This window comes from Apostichopus japonicus, chromosome 8 (genome assembly GCF_037975245.1).
Source record: "Apostichopus japonicus isolate 1M-3 chromosome 8, ASM3797524v1, whole genome shotgun sequence".
In the NCBI taxonomy this organism is placed as follows: Eukaryota; Metazoa; Echinodermata; class Holothuroidea; order Aspidochirotida; family Stichopodidae; genus Apostichopus; species Apostichopus japonicus.
The window spans coordinates 2,769,601-2,797,161 of NC_092568.1; the positions used below are offsets into that span (position 1 = coordinate 2,769,601).

At 37.3% G+C, this 27,561-nt stretch overlaps 1 protein-coding gene across 1 annotated transcript in view; it reads left to right on the plus strand.

Annotated features, from left to right (window-relative positions):
• The window catches only part of LOC139972181 (RNA-binding protein Nova-1-like), an 80,440-nt gene extending 53,762 nt beyond the window's left edge, over window positions 1-26,678 (plus strand). Inside the window, exon 4 of the mRNA XM_071979182.1 lies at window positions 19,029-26,678. Coding sequence (XP_071835283.1) covers window positions 19,029-20,306 — 1,278 coding nt within the window. The 3' untranslated portion in view covers window positions 20,307-26,678. The remainder of the gene's footprint in view (window positions 1-19,028) is intronic.
• The last annotated feature ends 883 nt before the right edge of the window (window positions 26,679-27,561 follow it).

Consider the following 27,561-nt stretch of genomic DNA (forward strand, 5'->3'; position numbering starts at 1 on the left):
TGATAACCATTTAACACTGTGTGCGCCCTCTATGACTGGACCCTCTCGGTCAATGACCTCCCTTCTCATTCTAACACCCAAAGTGCCTTTGCCTATGTCTATGTAGCCTGTTTGTAATCACACAGCTATACTTAGCCTCTAGATACAATAACTCATTTGCATTTGTTAGCCAATGGCAATTTCACCAAATTTCTGTGACGTTTGCATACTTACTTTAAGATAATAAATGATAGATCAAACCAAGACACACCAGTCTAGTTAAACTGCTTTGTTTTCTTTCACAAATTGACAAATCAAATTTGTTATTCATATAATTAATGTTAATATCATTGAAACATTAACTTGGAAAGTTTCAAAGTGCTGGGCCTTTTCTTTCTTTTTTTTCAAATGAAACTTGGCTAGACAAGGGATGTTATCATGAATTTAGCATCAGTCAGTAAAGTTTGCATTTCCAGTAAAACTAATCTAGAACAACATAGACAATTGATTTCCTGGGAATTTGTTTCCACTTTTATGTCTTTCCACAAACCTGAATCACTTGTTTAGGTCATTTATTACCCACCCAAAACCTAACCATCATAAATTATGAACATAACTTGCAGATTATGCTACATTTATTCTCCTTCATTAACTGGGAAACCACCTTTACATGGTTGTTAACTCTCCTCATAGGTTTCTTTTCTTTGGAAATCACAGGGGAGCATTTATGTCAATCCCTTTTCTATTAGCCTCATTCCCTGTGGCTTCAGTGATTGACCTTCATAGAGGTTGACCTCAGGGGGTCAAGTGTACCTATACGCACCCCCTTGGGATACCTGTGGTGTACACTGACTGGGCTTTGTCTGTATAGGGAAGTAAGAAGTCAAACATTCTCCTCAAACATTTCCCATATATATTCATATATTTATATGTATATACATAACTATTTTGGTCACAGTGGTGATTGTGTGGCAAACCTCTTAAACTCTAAAAGCTACTTGAAACCACCAGCGTCAGACGATGGAAGCTAAAAACTGTTTGGTAGAGAAGGAACAAAAGAATTACTAATTTTGTCAAAGAAATGTATTTAAAAGAATTGATTAAATGAAATAAATGTCTAACAGTTAAAATACATACAATGTTACAATGTTCTATGTATGTATCTCATATGATTGATATTTAATGAGCTCGTTTCAATAGAATTAAAGCAATAGAAGGAACCAATTAAATGCTTATCAGTATCCTAAATTAGAATGAGAATATAAAGGCGGTGGTGATAGTACATTATTCAAACCATAAGCTGGCTATTATCAGGAGGCAGTTAATACCAGAAGCTAAGAGGTTGGGAGAACTCTATCAGTGGTAATCTTGTCTCTAATCTCTCTCTCTCCAGAAGATGTGACATCAAGCATCTAGAGTGCGCACATTGTAACTAATACTGTAAAAGAGAGAGTGAATGGAAGCACCCTGATAAATAGCTCTTATACTCACATATATATATCAATGTCATTGAATAGCAAATGGTCCCTGAGGATAAGCCCTTCATGGCATCTTAACATCTGTGATATGCTTCCTGTGGTGTTTTATTACTCCAAGGGACATACATAGTATGTACAGCAGTTTGATGTTTGATAAATTTATGGATGGTTTGTTATGAGATGAGTTTGGGAATCTTAGATTCAGTACATGGACATGTATAGGTCATTGTTCACTGGTGGTAATGCTGTGTTGCTTCTTCTGTATTCCTTTTTTCTTTTTTATTCATTTTTCATTTTATGAATATTATTTAAACTGCACAAGCAGGCACGGATGAACATTTAACTGACTCACATTGCACATGGAGACTAATGTTGGCTGTGTTCAAACAGGGATGTGTTATTTGAAAAACACATCCCTGGTTCAAAATAAGGCACCATTTTAAAATCGCTCTAACACTGTACGACCACGAGAACCGCATATATCTGCTGCCACCTACTATCCATCAATTATTACCCTGTATGACTGACATACCTCCCTGAACAATTTCATCATCTCCACAATAATGTCACTACTGATGGGCAATTTCCAACTGACTGATACTAATGTAACATAATTACAGGGCTTTGATGTACTGCCTGCAAGTTTGTTTTATGTCTAGTTTAACCTGGGTTTTACACCGTTACTGGTGCCTGACTTTAATAAAGACCAATATATAGCAGGTACAGTAGATCTTGAAAATGAAAGGTATTTGGTGGCCAACAGCTGCAAACAATAAATTACAGCTTAATTAACCTGCTTTGAGTTGTGTAGCATGGATGGCAGTCTAAGCATTATTAGACAGTACTTATATTTTCAATACTACCCTTTACTCTGCATACTGTACACTGTAGGTTGGTTCTAGACTCTGATTGGTCAATTGGGATGGTGCATTACCGGCTATTGTATCATTATATCACTAAGTTGTACCCATCTTAACATCTGTGATGTACAGTATGCTCCCTGTGGTGTTTGTCATATTACTCCAAGGGGACGTACATAGTGTAGCAGTGTAATGTTTATTAATTATCTCACTTTGTGGTACCTCAATAAATTTGGTTGAGTTCCCTAAATTTACATAATTGTACCCATGCCATATGTTTATTTATGAAGAAATTGTTTTCAACATGGCTAAAAGTTTACTTCATTCCTCTCTTACCTGCTCCCCATTCCAAACATGGATTTTTCCATCTGCCTAACCTCACAAATTTTGGAAACACGTGGAAAGCACCTTGCTCACACAGACCCATAGCCCATAACCCATATAGAAATACAAAGAATATACTTGTGTAGTCTACCTACAATAGCCCACTTGAATGTCTCTCTCCCCTAACCCCCTCCCGATTAAGCTGTCTGAAAATTGTCTGCAAATATCATATACCAACACTGGCAGTACAAGCACATGTCCAGCTCACCTGCATTAGAGCATTGCTTGGCAAGGTGTGCTTGTGGTTGCCCACATTCTAAGTGCTGTTACATATTCACTGCTTTCATTTTGTCCTTCCTGACACACAACGATACTTTTTTTCATAGTAGTCCAGGCATTGCCTGCTTACAGGTTTATCACCCATAATATTAAGGTCAATCACTAAACCCTCCGAAAATTGCACCCAATATAGAATTTCTTTGCGGGTTTTTGTTTCTAGGTCGTTTTGAACGCTTTCTGGGAGCTTAATAGCTTGATGCAGACACAAGGTCAGAAAGAGACCTTTAGGCAACAATTTTAGTGCTTAGCTCATCCTATTATATCAAGATGAACAACTGTTTCTTCCTAAATGGAAAGGATTTCATTAAACATACTCAAATTTCTTCATGCAGTTAATTTAGTTTTTTGTTCTGGTCTTTGACAACAAAAAAAGCTATCTCTATCCTTGCTTGAAATAATGGGAACAGTAGACCACTCACCAGTACACTTTAAAATCGAGTGCGCTTCTTTTTTTGTTACGTCAGTTTTGTAAGTCTTGGCATGCCTTGGATTATCAGTGTTACACATAACCGTTTCAATCACTGTGGATCTTTGCTGAACTTAGTCACAGTCAGTGTTGAAGATAGTACCTTTCAGGTAATTTCTTGCCACTGTGACTTTAACAAAACCTGTCTCCGGTGAGAGTCAATTTATTTTCACGCGAGGTTTTACGAAAGAGAAAGAACTTGACAAGTGAACGGCAGGGAAACCCTTGAGATTATCTTCTACAGAATGCCTTTGCTGCCGAGAAACTTCCAAAGTGTTTCTTCATCTCGGGCAAGATTGAGATGAAAAAGAATCAACCAATTAAGTTTCATCTGCAGGCAGACACTTGTTTACACAAAGTTGATTAGACGGATGGACTTTTTTATTTACTGTCATTTTGTGGAAGAAAAAATATCAGCGTCGGTTGGTATATATACAACCAGACTTTTTCTCAGACAAATTTATGGTGAGCAAATAATTAAAGGTAAAAGTGGCAACATGAGTTAAGAAAGTGCGTAATGCTGATAACCCAACAAAAATTACATTGTTTGTAAATATATAATATCATCTTGTATGCATAAGCTATTATTGATAAATGTAATGTCTTAACTTATTTGGCTGTTTCAACCAGGCTCCCAAAATAACATATATGTAGTATTCAATCACAAGACTGCTGAATATCAAATCAGATGAGAGAGAGAGAGAGGACAAAATTAAAAGTGATAGGTTGGAGAGATGATGGAAATTTCAAATCAGATCTTTGGTCCCCATGCAGCCTGGCAAAGTTAGCAACATGGAAATACCTTAATTAATTACTTATGTTACTAGTGATTGGAATATTTAATTGCCCAATCTTACTAAACATATACCTGCCTCCTGTCGACGTCCCATGCAATATTCCAAGCTGGGCCAATCAGAATCCAGATACACTACGTTTGCTTTGATAAAAGTAAATGAATAACAGAAAACCTGACTGCAATATTTTGGACATTGGAAAAGAGGCAAGGAAGCTATGACCCAGAAAGCAGCAGGGAAGGGATTTCATGGGAAATTCAGCATCTGTAACTCCAGAAGCAAATCCTGGAAAAATTTCACACATAGTCTGCATACATTAATGTTAGTTGTTTTCTCTGGAGGTCAGATGTCAACAGAGGTCAAATCTGAAACTTGTTAAACACACTAAACTCCAAAAGCTAAAACTTGAATGGACTTCTTACTTGATACTTACAGATGGAAGTACATTGGTGCAAGAACCTCGCTGTCAAGAATGGTGAAAACTTGAAAATCTTGTAATGTTGTCATTGAAAATGTTAGCAAGGAATAACTAACTCTATTGACTTCCTAATTATATGTTAGTTATTGACGAATTTTAGTGAATAAATTTTAACACAATAAAAAAAAATTCCTAGTCAAAGTTCTTTCCTTGATACATTGATATAGAGGCCTATCAAATGGAAATAGCATTAGAGAAACCAAAGCCACTCAACCGAGCACCCTGTTGATGTATATATTATACGTGTATTCTAATCTCTTCCAGTTGTACACTTTATGTGTATATGCAGCTTTGTGGCACTCCACAGGGCTGAATTCTAAGAACTTGATTATATCTAGGATAAAGCTGGAATCTTTTCTAAGGGTTTCTGAATAGGAAGTTTGTTTTTCAAGAAAGATTAATGAATAATGGTATGGTACGACACTAGGATTTGACTGTGAAGTTTGTAAACATATTGCCAATAATGGATAAACCAAATGGGCAGTTTTGGTTGTTGGACAACAAATTTTGGGGGCTTTAGAACAATCATTTACGGCTGTTTGCTTTTTGATGGCCTATTTAATGGTTACATTGCCTGATTGCCATAAGTGCTGGGCATCAGCTTAAAAAAATCCCAATATAAGTGTTAAGCTTATTCAGTATTCCATTTGATTCTGAACATCACTGACATTGCTTTAAACACTTGGTTACATTTTGAAAAGGTGAACAGAGAGGCAATGGAGATAAAGTGCCTTGCCCAAGGACACAACGTAATATTCTGGCCAGGACTCAAACCTGCAAGCCTTAGATCACAAGTCCACTACATTAACCACTTGACCACAATGTTCTCTCATATACGTGCACTTTCCATCAACAGTAATAAAGCACTATAAATACACCTACACCGTATGTTTCTATAACTATCGCACAATGTGACTCAACAGCCACCAGTTTGTAAACTGAATTTTGCCATTTATTCAAGGCCTCTCTCTCTCTCATACATAAACTTCAAAAACCTCACAAATTGTCACTTTTCTTGCTAGAGTCGTCTTCCTCCTGAAACATAAACAACAGGTATGATTCCTGTTTAGCTGGATGTGTTGTTTACCGTAAAATTTGAAATATTGCCCGTTGCAGCAACCGTAGCTTGGATCCCATAGACAAACTGATTGATTATGTTTACAAAGAGGTGTTCGATTACGAGAGAAGTTCGGCTCTAGTTCCAACAGGAAGACAGGACTGTACAAGCTTATAGATCTCTGCACAGTTTGTGTTACAACCTTCCTTGTGACTTAGTTTTGTTGTTTGATGAAAATGCGTACAATGCAAAGGTGGATCAGGGCACTTGTTTAAAAAGTGTGCTCATGAATGCATCTTTCGAATGTTGTGTTCCCCGGCAGTCTTCCTCTAGTCTAGCATTGTGCATTATTACCATTCCGTAGATCCTGGCAGATCTCCTCTAGTCCAGCATTGTGCATTGAGATCATCCTGCTCACATATAAAGCCCTGCATGGATTAGCACCAGAATACATGAGTAGCATGATCAGTCGGAAGACCACCACCCGCTCTCTCTGATCCTCAAATCAGCTACTGCTCCATGTACCTAAGTGGAAGCTCAAGTCATTTGGTCAACGACCGTTTTCTAATGCCGCTCCTACTCTTTGGAACTCACTTCCACTGCACATCAAGTCGGCACCCAACGTTAACATTTTGGAAAAAAACAGACTCGAAACTTATCTATTTTTGACAGCCTTCTCTGAGCACTAGCGCCACTGAGCATTGGTTTTCTTCTGGATATTGGCGCTATATGAATTTGCATTTATTATTATTATTATGATGATTATTATTATTATTATTATGATTCCCGTTCTGTAGATCTGTGCAGTCCTCCTCTATCCAGCATTGTGCATTATTCCCATATTTTTATAGCCAAGACACCAGCAGAATTATGTTAAGAAATTGGTTTGAGAAGCACAAGTGGTTTGATGGGGGAGGGGGTGGAAACTGTCAAGTTTAAAACTATAAGATGTTTTTGTGCTAATGTATCTGTCTGTCAGATCTGTCTTTCCATGGGGTTTTTTTGCATATATTTTACCGCCATTTCATTTTTCCCTTCCAGTAAACAGTACCAAGTCCTTTCCTTCCAGCCTTCTATTTTTACCCGCAGTTTGAATAAATTTTGCTAGCGAAATTGGTTTGTAACTCCTCTTAGCTGTACTTGAAGCTCTTGTTCCTGTCTATATCCATTTTTTTTTTGCATCAAAAAGATTCCTCAGTCAATCATATTTTGCAATCTGTAACAACTATTGAGTGGGGTAATATGTTTAATGTACAAGCCAATTTTCTTTCTGAACCTGAAATCAATGTACATTGCTCTCACTACTTGACAACTTTGAAAAGGTTATGAAACTTCAGAATGCTGTCGTTTCTCACAGCAAGGCCAGGGAAAGTTTGTCAAAGAATTTGTCAAGACCTTTGATTAATGTCAAGTTGCCTTGCTGATGATTCTTGGACAAAATCCAAACCCCAGGCTATATATAGTTATTAATGATATTGGTGTTAATTTTATGTATAGAGTCGGTCCAATGTTAGGCTCACTGGGCCTAACCTTATTTCAACAGCTTGTTAAGAAAATTACAAGTCAACTCTCTGAAGTGGCAAAATACCTTCTTCGGTAACTTAAAGGGAATAAGATCTTGAGAGATGAACGGTTGAGAATTTCTCATCAACCTTCTGAGATACTTTTCAAGAAAAGTCACCCAGGAAAGAAGCTAGGCACGAAAAACCAAACTACCAAATGACTGATCCGCTGTCAACCCCAGTCCCCTTTGCATGGAGACTGTGACTGTGTGATCATCGTCATGTGTGTATCATGATTCCCCTAGAAGGGGAACATAATGCTACACATGATCTTAAAAGGATTGTCTGGTGGCCCAAAGAAGTTACCTTAAAAAATAGTAAATAATTTTCCAAACATGTTGTCAAAGTATGAGAACGCTAATGTTGCGTTTGACAGAGAAACGATTTTTTAATCGTTATGGATAGACATTTCAAATATGATTTGAACAGTACAATACGTGACGTCAGCTCTGCCATAGCAGATTGCGTCATAACCCACCCTCCGCACAGTACCTATACGGTAATCACAACAAAAACCGCGTTTGTATGCAGATAAATTTCTTCCTTAATTTCCGGTGAAATTTCTTAAAAATTAGATATGTTTTCAAAAACTCCTTAAGCCGCCATGTACTTGAGCGGTGGTTCCGTGGTCTTTGTGTAACACAAGGTAATTTTTAACAGCAGACTCTGAGTTGTTCCGGCTATACATCGCGCTATCCAGCTCCAACGCGAAAAATGTTCGCATGTAGGCTGTACTCAAACGTTGACAATCGGACAGTTCTGCGAAGCCTAAGCTTGTCAGTGCTATATTCTGCTCTGACAACGATTCGATCAATTTCTTCAATAATTTCCGGTGAAATTTCTTATAAATTAGATATGATTTAAAAAACTCCTTAAGCCGCAATATATGTAGTAGATCGGTGGTTTCGTGGTCTTTGTGTAACACAAGATAAGTTTTAACAGCAGGCTCTTCGTTGTTTATACATCCCGTTATCCAGCTCCAGCGCGAAGCATGTTCGCGTGTATAGGCCACTCTAACGTTTACAATCGGACAGTTCTGCGATGACATCGATCCCGCCAAGTTTCATCTTTCGGTTTAACGAATACTTTATAAGTTTCCTTTTACTGTTAATTTGATCCGTGAATTTTATTTCAGCGATTTCGAAGAACAGTTAATGAACTGTGGTTTGAGTGTGAGTGTACTATGTGTAACGCTATACAAGTACACCAACTGAGCATCGTAGTATATACGTTCGCGAGTATGTACGTTATATATATGAGGCAATTCAATGTGCTTACACGTGAGTTAATTTGCTGCGGAATTGGGAGTGCTAACTTCAAGTCGCCTGTTTTGCCTATCTGCAAGCACTACGTCATTCACCATATTGAAGCGTTCGAACAAACGGTACTTTTGGTGAGAAACTGGTGAATTTGAAAACCAGATTTCTACAAGAAGAAACGTCGAATGGGGACAATTTTTACATGGTTAGAAAGAGAAAAATAATAACTACAAGGACAATGTATCAAAATCTTCCACCAGACAATTCCTTTAAGTAGCCAAAAGGCCGAGAAGCAATTCTATGATTGTTGCATATATTTATTTGTCGTTAGAAAGCATGCAGTGCGACGGTGATGCTGGCAATTGAGAAGTGGTATATGGAGCTGAGGTGTTTTGTTGGTGTTTAAGGTTGCGTTCACATGTAAATACTATCAGACTCTTACAGGCAAGCAAAGCCTCACATACAGCGCAGAGCTTATAATTACTGATTCGATGACAGATTAGGCAAGCAATTCAACTGAAGACTTGGGAAGGCCAATGGATTGTTTTCTAGGTTAAAGCAACTTATGATGTTAACAGTAGTTAAAGTTTCATACTTCGATGGTTCTTTTCTTTCCCCCCTGATTTTTGTCTTTCTTTCAAAAGAAGGGGAAAAAAAACGAGAACAAAAGTGCTAGGGGTATGCTATGAATGGAGGTCAGCTTGAACTGTGTTTCTTGAAGTGATACGGTTGACTTCATTCTTGGAACTGACAGCAAAACAAGGCTGTTATTTGTCTTACATGAATAAAATCAAATAGCTAGGCTGCTACTACTTCATGGACAGTGTATGTGTTGTATATACTACACACCTTTAGCCTAGTACACTAAATGCTGTAGAGATATATGTTGATCTTTACGAGGTAGATGATCTGTCTGTTGGGAGACAGTATGTGTAAACCATGTGTGTCATCATGTCATGTATTCCTGATATATGTAGTCCCAAACAGGACTTCTATTAGTCTCAGCTGAGTCTGTCCACCAGAAATAGTACAATTTGATCCCAGGGGAAGACTGCTACATGTGGTTCCAAACAGGGAATTCCGTACATGCTGAAATAGTATTAAATGTGAAGACTACCATAAAGTATTTACACACATTTGTGGATGGGGTTTTTTTGCAAGCCAAAAATGTTCAGATCCTTGCACCTTCTGAAATTAAGTCCAAAACAAAGTGTATTTTCTATCGATGACATGTACGGAAGTGTTCTCAATTTTAGAAAGCTGGAATTTAGGGCCAAGGCACGTTGACCTTACAATTTAATATTAGTTACCACAATGTGGATATATTTTTCCCAAAGTCAAGTTGAAGGTTATCCAACTCCTCCCAAATATGCTACAAACTCAACAAGTCACTCATACTGGTAGAGTTCTATATTTTACTTCATGTTATATGGACTTACAAGTGTATGTTAGGCTCATCGAAAGATTCAAAGGAGAATAACTAAAATTGTCTATACTGTAATAACTACAGAGAAACACATCTGGCAATTTAACTCTAAAATAACAGTGAGAATTTAACAATAATAACAGTTAGGATATAATATTCATCACAGAGTTCAGTCTAAATGTTGGAAACAAAAATTAATCAAGTCGTAAAAGGTTTAGAGAATTAATTAAATTTGTTTCAAAATAACCATTCACTCATTGCAGGTGTGTTGCCACGTGTGTTTAAAATAGTACCTACCATAAATTGCCAATGTTTAATCATTTCACCTCCTGTTTCATCATCTCCAGCCTGTGATTTTGGCCTGATTTGTTATTTTTTACCGAGATGGAGAAATGGCTGCAATGTCTTTAACAATTCCTCCTCTTGCTCTCTCCTGTCGATCGTTTTTCTCCGTCCCTAGTCTTTTTCTTTCAAGTGGGTCAACTATACACAGAATCATTGATTTTACCTTCGTTGATTTTCTTGCCATCCTAGGAAGTACAAAGTTAGCGTAAAGAGCTCTCAATATTTTGGCCGCAATTTCTCTCGCAGCGTCGTCTTTCGTTTTCTCTGTACGGCATCTTCATTTTCCCTCTCTTTTTTGTGTGTTTTCATCTCGCTTTTTTAGCAATTCACAGACTTGAAAAGTAAGATGAAGTTATGTATGAGCGGTGCCCTGATTTATGATAGTAAATTATGTGTCCGTGGTACGGTGTATTGATGGCAACCCGCTGTCTCTTATCATTTTCATCAGTTGAGTGCTTTCGATTTTTTGTTTTTTTAAAATATATATTATTATTAGCTATAACAAGATGTTGAAAAAGAGTTTTGTCAAATATATAGCTTTAATATTAAATTTGAAAGTTTGTTTTGTGATTAGAGTAAATTGAAGCATTTTTTTTGTTAAAGATGATGTGCAAACTTTAAATAACCCGTACAGCATGATCAATGCACACAGTTATCTTCAATCAATCTCTGACATCATCATCATCAACATTATCAGTTAGTTAAAGCAGCATTTTGCGTCCTCGACAATGATATTTCTCAACCTCACTGACTTCACTATGCCATAACGACATACATAACTAGCTTATCTATTTATATTTTACTTCAAATGGTGGCATAAAAGTCGAAAAATTTGCAACTTTCAACTGTGTTGTTCTCCAAGATATTTTCCGTTGGGAACCCAATAAACCTCGCCCATAATATGAATATTTAAACACTACGAACGTCATTGACAGATACGTAATATAACACCACGCTTGATTTGTGTACAGTCTATATGGCAGTTGTACCAGGGAGTTGTACCAACGCAAAGTCTTGAATCTATTTTTAGCAACGGCTCATAACTAAACCTGCATCTCTGATTGGTTGAATTCAAACTAGTGGGTTTGGGAACTGAATGCGATTTAATTTTGTATGTGGAATACTCGCCAATTAACGTTTTTGGCAGGGAAAAACGTGGCTAATATCTTAATTTGCTGTTTTGTGATTTGATGTATGTAAAAAACTTGATGGACATGTCAAAAAAGTAGAAAACGGCGACCAAACGCAAAATGCTCATGAATAAACATACTATTCACTGATTGGTGGAATTCAAACTAGTGGATTTGGAGATATGAAAACTTTGTCGAGGACACTTTTACTCGTTATCGATATAAATCGTTAATTACTCGTTAATTAACGCTCTTGGCAGGATGAAACTTGGATGGTATCTTAGTTTGCTGTTTTATGATTGATACATGTAAAAAAATCGATGCACATGTTAAAAAGGTGGAAAAAAGCGACCCAACGCAAAATGCTGCTTTAAACTGCGAAGGCAATTATCTTAGGGATTTTCATAGGAATAAGGAACAAGGACTATCGCTTGTGGTTAATAGTCCTACGTATTGTGTTACCCTGTTTCTCACTGTAATGTCTGTAGAGCATTTAGAATTTATACTCCTCCTCGTTGACATATAAAGGCACGTAGTGGATTTTCACAAAAAGAATTTCGGCCAGGCAGTATTTAGACGATGATGGCTTCATCAACGGCTTGTGACTACGTGATGATTGGAGTCTTAGCAGAGAGGCAGATGTTAGGATTTGTAGGATCTCACTCTGATCTGCTCTTTGTCTGTTCATCGTTCCTCCTTGTGTCATTTGCTGTTTGTCTATCAATCATTCATAGCAGGAGGAGGAGGACTTAAAGCAAAGTATAAGGGTGGGTCTTGTGGTGTAAGTAAAAGGGTGGGTCATGTGGTATAATTGCTGTCTTCCATCTTGAAGCATTCCTGATGAAATATGGAAGTCATCCAACAACAACAACAACAGCAGAAGAACTAAGATATCATAGCAGGCCTTATTGCAATGAAAAATAATTGGTTCATGGGCAGGGTAAATCATTCACGAATATCAATTATGCAAAAGAAACTGGAGCAAAAAAAGTTTCAGTAGGCTCATTGGATCACAACACTGCAACAGAGGGGGAGTGGGGTGAGGGGGAGGGGTTGGGGGAGGTAGCTCTCCCCTCCTTGGCTGACCTGGAGAAGGTCATGCACTAAACGGCTTATTGCTTGCATGGAGGAAAGTGTCTTCAACTCTCGTTCCTTAGTGACAATCACCCTGACCGTTATCTATATGTGTCATTTGTACCAGCACAATGGACAGGTTATAACATGTGTGGTACCTACCTAATAATAGGACTGTGCACCATTTACGCAACATCCAACTGGTTATACACTGTAAAAGCCTAAATTTTTTGGCAATGTTTCTTTTCTATAATTATTCCTTTGTTCAATGTGAGCTCTTTACAATTACCAATTCAACTTCTGTCAGATATTTTCCACGATGGGGTTTAAGTTCCGATAAAATAAGGCTTCTCTGTATTTTCTAACATTTTTAATCTCCCTATCCAACGGCTAATAGTTTCTTGCATTTACTGTACGAGTGACAAGTGAGTCATCATGGAAAATGACACAAAGAACATAAATTTCAAGCACTCGTTCTTTTCATTGCACAGAAGATATTCCTTAACGATGACAAGGGCATGGTTATCAACATATAATTCTGACTTCTTCTTACCTTCATGAATCCACGATCTTCTTCGAGTCATTCTCTCACAAGGTTATGCATGATGTTCAGTATGCGTGTGACGGCCTCCAGATTTCATTGGTAACGTCATCAGAACCTGTCCATGCAGAAACAGAAATCTGTTGTCGTAGCCTTGTTCCTTGATTATGAACCAGAAACAGCAAAATCGTTTTAGGAGAACAAGTTTTTGTGGCATTTGTTTTTTATGCCAGTTTGACTCTTCATCTTAGCCAGTAGCGAAAGAGATTTAAAGGGGGTGGCGCCATTCATATAATGAGTGACATTGCGAGTAGGTTTTCATTGAGTCAGAATTCAGATTGAGACCTTCAGACGAGAAGGCTAAGAAGGCTAGCATAAACCAGTTGTAATGCTAAGATTATTACAATACTCAAATGTAAGAAGAAAAGCAAATGCTCTCGTACCACAAAAAAAACAATACCCCATTGTAAATGTGTGATGTCATATATGATGTCATACTTTGCAATGGTTTTAAATATCCAGTGTAAACAAAACTTCAAGACTGCTGAATGAAATATCTTAGCAATGCATGATGATATTTCTCAAGTCTGTAGAAGATGGAAAACAATCTATTTTATACACTTGTACAATGTGATGGTAGAGAACTGAGGGGAGAGGAGGGTTGTGAGGGGTGGGGGGAGTGGGAGCAATACTGAAGGTTTGTCAACAAGATAGGATATCAATTTAGTTATCATGAATTAAGGTATATTTTAGTTAGCCTTAAGAAATAGAGCATAGATTTCAATTATCATATCATAGGAATGGAAGAGAATACAACATTAATTGGGATCAGGATGGTCTGCCTGTACTCCCTCACCTCATATAACGTATGCCTTACCGTATTGACCTCACTCTAGCATCTGGCAATTCTTTATGTGCTTGTATGGCCATCTTCTTTCCATAATTTCCAGGTAAGGTTTGATGGAATAGATTCATCTTATTTGTCAAAAAATGTATATGATACTATTAACCTTGTTTATGTGATTTCCAAAATCAGCCTTCACTATATATACATCTGCAAGTATCTATGAACAAGGTTGCCTGCCCATGTGAAGAGTCTAAAATATATAAGTATGCCACACTCTTTCTTCTAAAGGGTCTAGCCGTGCTCGCTTTTCTCTACAATTGATGGAAATTGAAATTTAGTACATTATACACAACCCCTTTAAAAGACTTCATGTCATCTCCAATCATATGTAGAGAAATTAGAGCCAAAACGACCGCTCATCAACTCTCCCTCATCGTTGGTTTGAGATCTGCTAATTAATTTGCTTCTTTGATTGAATGTATTGGATGATATCATAATAATCAGTAACCACAAAAAAAAAAAAAAAAAAAAAAAAAAAGGTATTAACAGCAAAACGAACTAGACATGTATTCATTATATTGATTTCAACATAATGGCCCAATCGGAAGTTGTTTTTCAAAGTTTATTAATTTTGCTGGAACTGTAGACCCTTCATTTCATTTCAGTTGATGCTGTAGTATTGAACATCATTAATGCTATATATGCTGGTAACTTTATTCTTGATCTAATCAGTTTAACAACTGAATGGGTCATGCACAAATTGCAGCCATTCGTAATTAACTACTTCTGGATCCTGGAATGATGGGAGGGAAATCTTATAACAAGAAATCCCTTGTGGATCTAAGAGAGCAAGTTCAATTGCTTTAATTTTTGTTTTGGGGCCATTTTACATCATCAGATCTGATTGGTGTTTCTTCATTTTAGGGATATTTTCAATCACTGTTCCAGTTTTTTTTTTTTTTTTTTTGCAATTTGTGGCCTAATTTCTTCCATATATGTCTTGGATTTGCAGTTGTTTATTGCTTTGTTGAGTACTGAGAATGCATCTTGAAAATTGCTAAATCCATCCATCCATCTCCTACTCCTACTTTTCTCCCTCACCTCCTCCCCCTGCTCTCCACACATAATTGTAACCAAAGAAAATACAGTTGTTTTGTTTTGTGGCTTCTACTCCATAAGATTTGACAAGGGAATTAAAACAGCTTCAACGATAACAAATTGATTTTAAACTTGTCACTTTGGCCTTTAATAAAATGTACTGGTCTATAGTGCTTCACCACTAGTCTTTGGATTTTAGGCAATTACTCTGTATGCAAGCTTCCCACCCCCTCCCCTCCCCCTCCAAGGTATCCTTTATGTTCATCATTAGGAGAAAGGTTTCATAGACTTTTCTTAAATACAGCCAATTTCATTATTACTCATGACAGCAGGGAGGATCAGAGTTAAGTTAAAAGGTCACTGTCTCTGTAATTCTAAACAGCATCCAGTAAAGTAAGACTTTGCAACGTTAAAGTCATGACTATTGAACTGAGAGGCCTAGCTAGCCGGTCACTATCGGCAAAGAATGGACTTTTCCTCCACAAATTTTTCTAGCGCTGGTAATAATAATAGTAATAAAAGAATAGAAGTACTTTACACTAGTGGTGGTTAAGTCTCCCTGGGAGAAATTGTTGTACTGCCTTTACAATCTTTGGTTTAACATTAGTATGGGTGATTCTATAGCAGTCACACAGTACTTCTGCCAAATGTCCAAAATAGATATTTGACAGTAAGCTGAATATATTCAGGGAATATATTAATATTCCCAGTTTTCTTCTGGTGTGACAAATTTTTGTGTTTATATAAACAATGGTGATGATTTAAAAATTTGTTGGAATAGTTGGAAGAGCTTCTTCTGCATATACTGTCAAGGCAAGTAACCACTTGGAGGGTTTTCACTCTGGTTCCTGGAGGGGGGGGGGGTGGGGGATGCTGTTTTTGTATAGAAAATATTTATTCATTTTGGTTGAAAATATTATCAATTAACGGGTCGCTCACCTCATGCCTGTCTCTAGTCTACTTATGATGTTTTTTTTCTTTTTTTCTAACCTGCTAACGGGTATCATGTTTGCTCTTTGCATTAGCGTAACAATTTACTATTATTATGACAATACCAGATAAGTGATACCCTTGTTCTGCATGTCAAATCCCTGACAAATTTAAAGAGCACAACAGTCAAGCTGACTATTCAGCAGTTAGGGATGCCATTCCGTAAATCTTTTATGATAGGAAACAAAGAATGTGTCTGGCCATCGTAACCATCCATGTGTTGATGGATATGAACCTTTTGACGGGATCCTTCATCTGCAACAAAAACAACAAAACACTTCTACTGTGCCTTCAGTCAATGCATATGGTACACACATTTATCACATCAGAGGATGAATTAGTTAAGCATAAGTGATAGTCTGTATGTTGTAGGCTTGTGGCGGCTTCACTGTAATCAGTGACAGCTGGAAGAAGTTTTGTAAAATATTGTCACATCTGTGACGGTATCCTCACATTGTTATGCAGGAGGATGCTGTCTCCAATCGAAGAATCGTTTGTACAGATGTACACTTTATTGTTTTCCTTTCATGTGTATAAAAGACTCTTGCCCTCATTCAGTTGAAATTAAATTATATTAGAATGAAAATTAACAAGTACTCATAATCTATTAAGTTTGCCTGTACTCATACTGTTCATTTAGAGCCTTGTACTCATGCTCTTAAAGTACCAATTGTAATCGACTTGTACTCATACACAACGCTGTTGTATTTGTTCTACAAGTTCTGCACTCACAACCACGGAGGGATACATTGTGGCTTGTGCCCATGTTCGTTCTCACTACCCCAATCCCTTACATCCTCTCCAAAATTCTTTTTTACAGCTTCTTTGTATATAATATATCTGCTTGACTGATGAATCAAGTTTACACTATAAATAGAGGGCAGCAGATACTTTTTGGGGAGGGGAAATACTCAGTCAGGAAACTTTCAAAAGTGGCAACTAAATGCTTGTTAATATAAATCTCAAGACAAAGGTGATGGTTATTTGACTTTTAGCATATTTGGGAACAATACCAAAGACCGGTCGGACATTGATTTAAAGATACGACGTCGCTAAAGCTTTGCTACTGTCATTAATAGTCAGCAGGCAAAGACCTCATTCACAATAGGCAACGAAAATGGTGTTGAACCTCAATTTGTTCAGACCCTGCGATTTGAACCTCGCAAAAGACTCGGACCGGGGGGTTTACCCGGTGCTCTGTGTATAATTTGTTATGTAAAATATATCTCGAGGTAGAGCCCGGATCAGTGGTGACCTTTCACAGCCATGTTGTTCATTACATCCTTAATTTGATGCAATAGTATTAGGTATTTCTAACAGTGCTACATATCACATTGCATATGGTTTCGCACCTTTTCCTCTAAACAACCCTCAACTTCTGCCTGTTTGGTGATCACAAGCATTGGGTAACCGTGCAGAGGTTCAAAATGAATGCGAAACACCAAGCACAGGGTTTGATCGGTAACGTTAACACAGCCAAAGGGTTTGGCAGGGGTACAAAGGCCTTGGGCAATTCACATTGGAAATGAAGCTGCCCTTCAAATGGTCCCTCCCTTTGACCAAGAGCTTGTTCCCATTACCACTTTTCCCCTTGGTTAATCCACTAGCACATCAGTATACTAAATTTTCACAAAACTTCAAATGATTTTTCATGATTTTGTGAATATTTAGTCAGTCTCCGTGGAAAGACTTTTGACTGATTCGACATTGCATCTGCGGAAGCAAATTAAAAGTAAATCGTTATTGGTAAAGTGTAAAGTTCATCATCATTTTTTTCTCCTGTTTTATTCATTTTGCATCAGTAAATATCTCTTTGAGGTTCAATTTAACTTGATTCAAAATGTCAAAAACCCCAAAAAACAGTGAATAATTTGTCATATTCAGGAATATGCTTATATAATGATTTTCTAAATCATTCTTAATTTTCCATTTTGACTTATAAACAGTTTTGCTTCGCTTTTTAGATCCCATAAAGATACAAAGTGCATACATTCAGTACGCATAGACCGTAAAGCTTAACATCGGTTTTACATATAATTGCTTGTCTCATTGAAGCCATAAATTAAGCTTCCCTGTGATGCCAGGGACTTAGTTATACATATATACCTGTATATATACATACATATATGTATGTATGTATGTATGTATGTGTGGATGGATTATTTACATTTCATTCCTTATTTCTGAGAAAAAGTAAAAAAAGATCTTTCCGGCAAATGTCTCCGATGCCATGAAGCATCCTTATATGTCAGCTTTTTAAAAGTAAAATGTTTCTTGTTTGCAAAAATATTTACATCGTAGATTATTCATATATCATAACTGGCAATCAATGTGAACCACTTGCTAAATGACAAGAAAGTTATCTTGTGTTGGTATAATTTGTGATACATACCCAACCATCTTTTGTTTAGCTTATATTTCAGGTCTTTCCAAAGTTAAAAAATCTGAATATCTAAGGAAAATCTTGCTGCAAATCCAGGGATCACCTTCAGGATCGGGGGGGGGCCCTACCTTTTAGTTAATTGATGATGTCATAGTGCCACTAGGAGGGCAAACCTTTAACCGTCCCATTGTTTTGCAATCAATATTGTCAAGGGGAATGTAAACAGTGTTGACATTTATTTTTTCGAGATTCAACATAATTTCAAAACTGATTTCCAAAGTTTTCCGGTAAAACAATCAAGTCTATGTGGCTCTGTGATGTTATTTGTGATGTCATTCTTATGTGCAATGGAACATTAAGTGTATTAAATCTCCACGTTTTAAGATTTTCTTAGTTTGTGTTGCAGCTCATTGTTCATTACTATGCAGCGTATAGTCAGTCCAATGCTGATGCTTGGGTTTCCTTTCTCCTGTAATCCCCAGTGCAGTGACACGGTCCAGACCAAAAGGAGTGCATTTCATTTAAATATAATTCATTGATATTTTTTTTCTCACTTTTTGCATAACTTTTTTGGGGGTTTTGTCTTTGGCTACTGCAGGTCAAATTGGTCGTTCCAAACAGTACTGCCGGACTCATCATTGGAAAAGGAGGATCGATGATAAAGACCATTATGGAACAGAGCGGAGCCAGAGTACAGATCTCCCAAAAGTCCGAGGGCGTGACGTTGTCCGAGAGGGTGATAACCATCACAGGGGAGCATGACGCAGACCTGAAGGCGTTGTCTTTCATCGTATCCAAAGTGCAAGAAGATCCGCAGAGCGGGAGTTGTAATAACCTCAGTTATGCGACTGTGACCGGCCCCGTCGCCAACGCCAACCCGACGGGGTCGCCATTTGCAGAAACCATTCCAGGAGTCGCAACCAATCTGGCTGCCGCTGCCGCAGCTGCGGCATCGCTAGGGAAGAATCAAATGGTGAGCCCCGTCGGTGGACCCATCACGAACCACATCCCACAAACTGCCCTCCCTTCCGGCCAAATAGCTCTTGCTCCTTCCATCGTCAGGATACCCACCAGTCTGCCTAACACACCCAGCATACCATCGAGCGAGGCATCGACTCTGAATACAACTTTCGGTCACCACCACCACCACCTCAGTGGCCTTGGTGGCCTCGGTGGCTACACGCTCCAAAACCTCGGAGCTTACGGGGGACTTCCATTTGGCGCGAATAACCCCATCTTGGGAGCCACCGCGCCGTTTTCTCACATGCTTCCATCCGGACTGGTCAGTCCCTACCACTACACTTTCCCACCTACAGCTACAGCAACTCACACACATGCGGCCATGGCAGCCGCGGCTGCGGCCGCTGCATCACCCAAGACAGTTCCACCTGCGTCTTCTCCCACCTCAATTCTGGAACAGACCCTGCCTACAACCAGCTCACCCAATTCCACCATGGCGGCCACTCCTGTCACCATTCCTATGGCCACGGGTCATGTTCCATCCGGCCACGAAGCTCTCATGCAAGGATACCCGTTCACCTCCACTTTCACAGCAGCGCCAATTCAGCAGTTTCCCGGGGTCGCCTTATCGACAGAATCCCCGAGTCAAGTAGCAAAGGAGAATGTTGTTGAAGTGGAAGTCCCTGAGTCGTTAGTAGGTGCCATATTAGGGAAGAGCGGCAAAACGCTAGTCGAGTTTCAGAATTATTCCGGCGCTAAGATTCAGATATCCAAAAAGGGAGAGTTTGTACCGGGTACGAGAAACAGGAAAGTGACAATCAAAGGTCCTTTCACGTCAACTCAAACTGCTTACTTTCTAGTGACGCAGAAAGTTGCCCAAGAGGAACAAAACAGAGCCTTAAAAGGAACCACTTAAAAGTGTTGAATCATGATGGATTGAACCCAACAAAAGTTATCACCAAAGGTTTTTTTTTTTTTCTTCTATTCGTTTGTTTGTTTCAGATCCTTGTGAAAATGGTGCCTTGACAAATGATGATCTCTCGAAATTATGATTAACCTTTCAAAGAGATGCATCTTGATCTATATAGTCTTTCGAAATTTTTCGCTAAATCTTTAAGACACTCCAGGAATAAATACATGAATGGGCTGTTGCATTTATATGTGGACCATATTGAAAAAAATGAAAGAAAAAAAATAATGAAATCACAGCTCACCTATTTTTAGAGAGCTTTCAGAAACAGGTAGGCAGATTGCCAAAGTTGACAACATCTTTTCTTTCTTTTCCTTTTATTTTCCTCTCTTTGTTGTGAGGGGGGAGGAGGGGGGACGCGAGAGGAAGCATGATAACAACCAAAGATAATTTAAGTTGTTTTTCAGACAAAAGATAATGATCGCATAGCAAAAGAAAGATGACATGATTTTAACCACATCCTTGCATGCATTTCCAAAACAATATCGAACGGTACTTTGAAAACTAATTTCACTTCCATCTATAATTTCTGCTGTCCGAAGGGACTACATCATCGTTAACCACGGAAGGTACGTCCAAAAAAGTTAAATCCATAACTGCATGCTGTCTTTCTACATCGCTTTTTTCCTTCTCATTTAATCCCGTATATCGGTACGGCTTAGTCTTCAGGAATCACCTCCTCGATAATGGTGCTGCTGTAGTAGGAATCAACCATTCTTTCTCCCTAGTTTTTTTTTTTAAATTAAATTAAATTTAATGACGATCAACTTAAATACAGCGTTTTTAAGGTACAACTCATTTATTTAGAGCAAGTATCCATGTTAGCAGTTGATTTTCCTAGTATTTCAAGAAATATGCATATTTTCGTTTTCACTTAATATGACTCCGACAATTTTCAACTTGATTGATGATATCCTTATTTTTTAATTTAACCAAATTTAAAATTTATACTTAACCATGGAAACTTTTTTTTTTTTCTTTTTTTTTTTCTTTTTCAAGACATAAGTTATATCCCACCTCAAAATATAGAATTACGTGCAATTATTACCAGAGAGTTTAATTTTCATGCATAGTGTCTTTTTTTGTCAATCTTTTCAAATTTATGTACTCAGGAGGAATGAAAGACAATTTTGCCTTCAAGTCTTTTCATGAAAATTGTCACAGATTCCTTAAAAGTTTAAAAGAAAAGAAGAGAAACAGAGAAACCTAATCATGTGTAAATAGAGAAAAGATTTAAGGAACAAGGGGAGACATAAATCTGAAGCAGAATTGAGCTAAAAACAAAACTTTGAATGATTGATCGACAAAAAGATGAAATATCTTCAGCCTAAAAAGTGAATCAAATTGGCATTGCAATTTACAAATTGATGTGTATTTGTTTTTTGTTGTTTAAATTATGGACAATCATGCAAAGATTTTAAGGGAAACAATTGTGATTCTGTTACCTTACTTTTTTCATCCTCATCTTCTGTATTTTCCTCTCTTTACATTTTTACTTGGAAGTAAGTTTTAAAGCTGCCAAGAGATCTGCCTCTTTGGAAACCAATCTGCCTGTATGTTTCTGTCAGTGTCTATTGCTGTACATGTGTCCGTCAGTTTTTTATTCCTGCGCCATTCATTCATTCATCCATCATAGATTCACACTTTGTGGCGTTCCACGTCTTCATTTTTTTTGTGGTTTTTGTTGTCTTCTGAATGGTATATTTTTGCCCTCAAAAACCACCTCACCCATCCGCCGCCGCACTAAGCAAACTCATGTAGTTTTCATCCACTCATCCTTACGTGTCTTACCATCGTCAACGTCGTCGTTTATCAACCTTTTGACATTCAGCTCATCGTGAACAATACACGCACGCACACACATAACTATGGGTTTAGGAGCATGTTGTTTATCCAGGCCGACAGTCTCTTTCGTAACGTCAGCACGTTTGGATGGAGATCACAGCCGGTATATTTTTGAAGGACGAGTAGAATATATATTTACCTGGGAAATGATGGACTCGGGAGGAACAAACTCTGTCAGTCGCAAAGATACTCGGTGAGCAAAATTTCAATTTTCGTGAGTTAGAGATGGGTCGGACCTGTTTACCATTTTGTTGTGTTGTACCTTACGGGGAACCGAGGCAGGAATATCCACCGAGCTCAACGAACAGTATAAGTTTTGGTGCATTAGCTATCCACTGTACATTGTTTTATTGTATGCTGTGTGCACTTTCAAAATTATTATGTTGTCTTTCAGAAAAATCATCCCACCTATGAATTGATGATACTCCCACCCCTCCCCACCACCAACCCACCCCCTCGACCCATCCCCACCACTCGTGGTAGGTCACTCCAGTATAATTATCGACATAATGTCCCATCTAATGGATCTAATGCAAGAACGTTGATTGGGTTATTGTTTTGATCCTTCATTATTGTTAGTATTGTTTATGTTTAGAAAAAGATTTCGTATTTTAAGTAAACTCTCTTGGATAATATAGCAACTCATAGTTTTGTGATTTAAGATGAAATGTGAAAGGTTTAAATGCCTAATCAGCTGCAGAAAGTTACATTGCTGCAGTATAGTCATCTTCATTTTCCCCTTTCTCATTATTATTATTATTTTAATTTTTTGTTAGTTCATTCAGATTTTTATTCATTTATACTGTGAAAAGGGAAAAACTTCAGCTTAATACAACCTAAAATTATATATGTGGAAGTGTATACATAAGAGATAAAAACACTGCATATTTTTTTGGGGGGGGGTGGGGGATTTATGAGGTTTGGGAATGTCAGAGTCTGCAGATGTTGAAATGAGTAGGTTTTACCTTCCAGACAGTATTGGAAATCGGTGACATAAAAGTGTGACATCTCAATTTGCCTTTGATGGCAGGTGCTTTAACTTTCATGTAAACATGAAAAATGTACTAAATGTGAAATATTTGTTTAGTGGACATTCATTAGCCCCCAAATCATCTTATTCTTATTTAATTTTCCCTAGTTTTGTCTTCTTTTTTTTTATCTTCTGGGAAATATTTACAATAAGCAGGTCCTGTCTCCCAAGTTTTAAACATGACAAATGATTGTAGGAATGCATTGGTGATTGAGCACACTCCAACCGAAGCAATTCATAAGGCAATCAAAATGATGATATCTCTAGCTCTGGATAAGACATTTTGACAGAAATGTTGACTTTCATAGCTTTCAATGTTTTGTAAATTGGATGTAGATAATTGGACAGAGGTTTGAAGAATTAGTTTTATGCCCAGGGCAACCAGGAAAGAAATTTCAATGTCAGCTACATGATTAATCAAATAATTTTTTTTTTTTACAATAGTTTTAAAATCTGTGTGAGTTTTTTCACATTCACTGCATGAATGTAATGGTGACTGCCTGGGCTAGGGCTGTAGGAGTCTTTAGGGTGTAGTTTGGATCAACTTTTGATGCCACATCATATTTAAGTTTCATAGCAAAGTGTTTGGTAGGTTTCCCAGTCGAGTGTTAGAAAGTGACATGTAAATTTTTCTGAATACTAACAGTCTAAAATCAGGCTGGGTTGAAATGATTTCTTTCATTTCCAACCAGTAGTGTCTACATTGAAGAAATATATTCACTTTCCATTCGTATGGGTGGGTGGGGTGAGATGGGTGGGTGGGTTGAGATGGGTAGCGCAAGGAAGAGACTTTATTTGTAACAGGTTGGGTGGAAACACTTGTGGATGTCATTAAAAAAAGAACATTTTGTAGTCTATAGTGATGTTGAGTTTAGGAGCTTAGCCTTTGAGAAATAGTGGAGGGGTGGGGTGGGGGAGGGGGAGGGGGAAGTAAGAGATGGGATTGGGGAGAGCATGGGAGGTGACATCAAAGAGAAGCAGCATTTTAGAAGATGGTTTAGTGCCATATGAGCTGCATATTGTTGCCTTACCGTGTGCCTAACTTCCATGCCAGCCATGCACCATCCATTGTATATTCATATTAGAAACCAGTCTGCTCGAGTTGGGAAATCACTTGTAGAATAAACCTTTTATACCACAATTTTGTCAAGTTTTTCATAACCAAAACAGTTTCATAGAACATTTGACACATCTGCATAGAGTCGCTTTAAAACTTGAATGTTTTCATGAAGAAGTAAGCGATGGATATTTTTAAGTAACCTTTGCAAAAGTAAGACATGGAAAGTTTTGTAGAGTAATGAAGACGTCATGTGACGTTGGATGGTCGTCATGTTGTCATGACGATGGTCAGATATGTATAAAGATGGCCGGATGGTAAACTCTAGGGTAACAGTGTGTGCATGTGTGTGTGTGTGTGTGGATGGATGGTAGACAGTAACATACACAGCCAGTTCCACCCTCTTTGTAGTCCGATAGGCGTAGAGCGTGAGTTCTCTTTTCACGAGATGGGCTCATGGAGAAGAAACAGGACAAATAAAGGCCTTGAGCCGTGAGTGAAAATTCTTTTGAAAAATACATTGAAATGTTAAGCTTTCTTTATAAGTGCATGAAGAATGTTTCGGTTAGTAATATAACTTTCTGCCTACATCAAGTGGTATAAGCCTACCCGTATGGAATATGTGAATTTCATACCTATTCTAGACTTGTTAATTTATGTATGAAGGATTTGGCTGGGTGGATTTGTTTGTTGTTCACAGTGTACGTGGTTTCTTTAGTACTGTGTTGTTTCTTTCTTCTTTTGGAAGGTGGGCAGGGCGGGGGGGGGGGGAGTCAGTTCTTTAAATGCTTTGTTAAAAACAATTTGTGACAATTTGTTGGTATTTTCATTCATGCTGTATGCATTTCACCTTATTCAATTGTTGGTGACTGACAAAAGTATGGAACGTTGACGTACAAGATAATGAATTTTCCACCGACCCTGGAGAGTTGACATCAACGTATGATGAACGATAATTGACCATACCTTCTGATCATTGCATAGTAGTGTACACTACTCTGTGATAAAAGCATTTTGTAGAGATGGAAAACAATTTTTTTTTTCCTCATTTTAAAAACCTAAAGGGAAAAAACCATCCTTAAATGATTATTTTGAGTTCTAGAGCTAAGAGGGGTGGGGGGGGGGTGGGGAATGAAATATCATGGGATATTCTTCATCTCTTTGTACAAGCTTACATTTGAACATTAAAAACTGGTTTCATTTATTAACCCCATCTCATTATTCATTAATCGGTGATCATTATCTATTTATTTTGTTTTTTTTTCTTTCTCCATATTTGTCTTCTTCTTGTGTTTTAATCATCATTTTTTTTTGTTTTTCATTGGCATCTATCAGACATTCATTCATGCTTGGTTTCTTTAAAAGGCAGATCTCAATAAATTTGTTGTAAGGTATGTAGACACAACAAGATAAAAAGAGAAAGAATATAAACATGTGTGATACAAGGACAACAAGAAAGTCAAAAAAAAGAGGAAAAAAAAGGGGGGGGGAGAGAGAAGAACTACATTACGTTTGTCCAATCTGTAAATAAATAAATCTAACTTAATTTTCTTTAATAAGATAGTCTACATAAACATTTAGATTTAATCTGGTTGTTAGGGAAAAGGTCGTCGGATGAGTATTTTGGGTTTACTTATATATATTTTTCCATTACTTTATTTCTTTATTATTATTATTGTTATGATGATTATTATTATGATTATTATTATTGTTACTTTTATTTACTTTCCGTGTGTTTCTGTCAGTTAGGAATTACTTGCTACATGTCATACAGTGGTGCTACTAAAAAATTGTTAACGATTTATGAAAAAAAATATGATTTTTTTTTTTTCCGAGGGGGAAATGAAAATTGTCACGGCGCCCTTTGTAAAATTCATCGGGGGCAATCAGCATGTCTTACCTGCATCCATTGTTATCTAGTAACACTATGCTGAGGTTTTTAATCATGGGCTTTCCTAATTAATATCTATATTTTTTAATCAATCAAACATTCTCCAATCAATCAATCAACCAACCAACCAACCAAAAAAAATAATCAAAAGAAAAAAATTGGTATTATTATTTAATTTTTTTCTGTGCTGCTCATAGTGCTAGCTAGTTTGGATCACTCTTTTTCTCCATTTTATGCTTTTTGATTTTCCCCCTCCTTGCCACAAAATCAAAATATTGACAGTTTTTCACTTAGTCTGCACTTCCATGGCTGTTGTCTTGAGCCAGCTTCTGTAATCACTCATATGATTGACAGAATCTATTTTTTTTCCTTTTTTTTTTCTTTTTGTTTCCTCAGCACAGTACATGAACTCATTACCCATTCTCATATGTTTAAACCATTATTGCATACATTTGTATGGAAAACATTGTTGCTTCTGTAATTCTCTCAACTGGATATCATTGTGTCTTGTGTGTTCTTTTCCTACTCCATTAAACATTGCGGGCACGCATGTTATAGGTCCGTGCCATTTTTGATATGTATATATATCTTCTTTTTTGTTTTTTTTACAAATATTATATATATGTATATGTATATATATATATACATATATGTAAATATATATATATTTATATATATATATATATTTATATATATATATATATATATATATATATATATACATACATACATACATATATATATATTTAGATATATATACATATATATATATTTATACTTTGCAAAAGGGCCAATCTTTTCCTGACCACCCAATTGGAATCCAACATCAACTCATATCTGGGATTCATTGGACAAACTGACACATATTACTCCTGGTGAGGGATCAAGTCCTTTATTTTTTTTCATTACACGAAAAACTCAAAATGTGATTTTTTTTGGGGGGGGGAGTGTGTTTTTTAACTAATGCCGATGCTATAGTGTTCTTTCATCAATGAAGAAGCTTTGCTTTACGTTTTACATCATAGTCAGTTGGGAAGGGGGAAGGGTTGGAGGAAATTTAGTACCCGGTTATGAAACCTATACCTCGTCATAAACTCTTCACCGTAGTTTTCATACTTTGCATGGCTATGTAACTAGGGAACACCAGCATGCATTCATGTGGAACATTTACTCAAAGTTTCTATCGGCAGCAGCTCATGATGTCATGCCTTCTAACTTTTATATATGTCGGCCAGCTGTGTTAATATTTCGGTCCACCTCATTGAGAGAATTGAAAATATTTTTCTCTGAACACTTTGCCCCATTTCTTATCGAATATGAAAGTCTGCAGGTGTGGCCAAGTGCAATGGTTAATTCCCTTTTCTGCACTTGTGAAGTA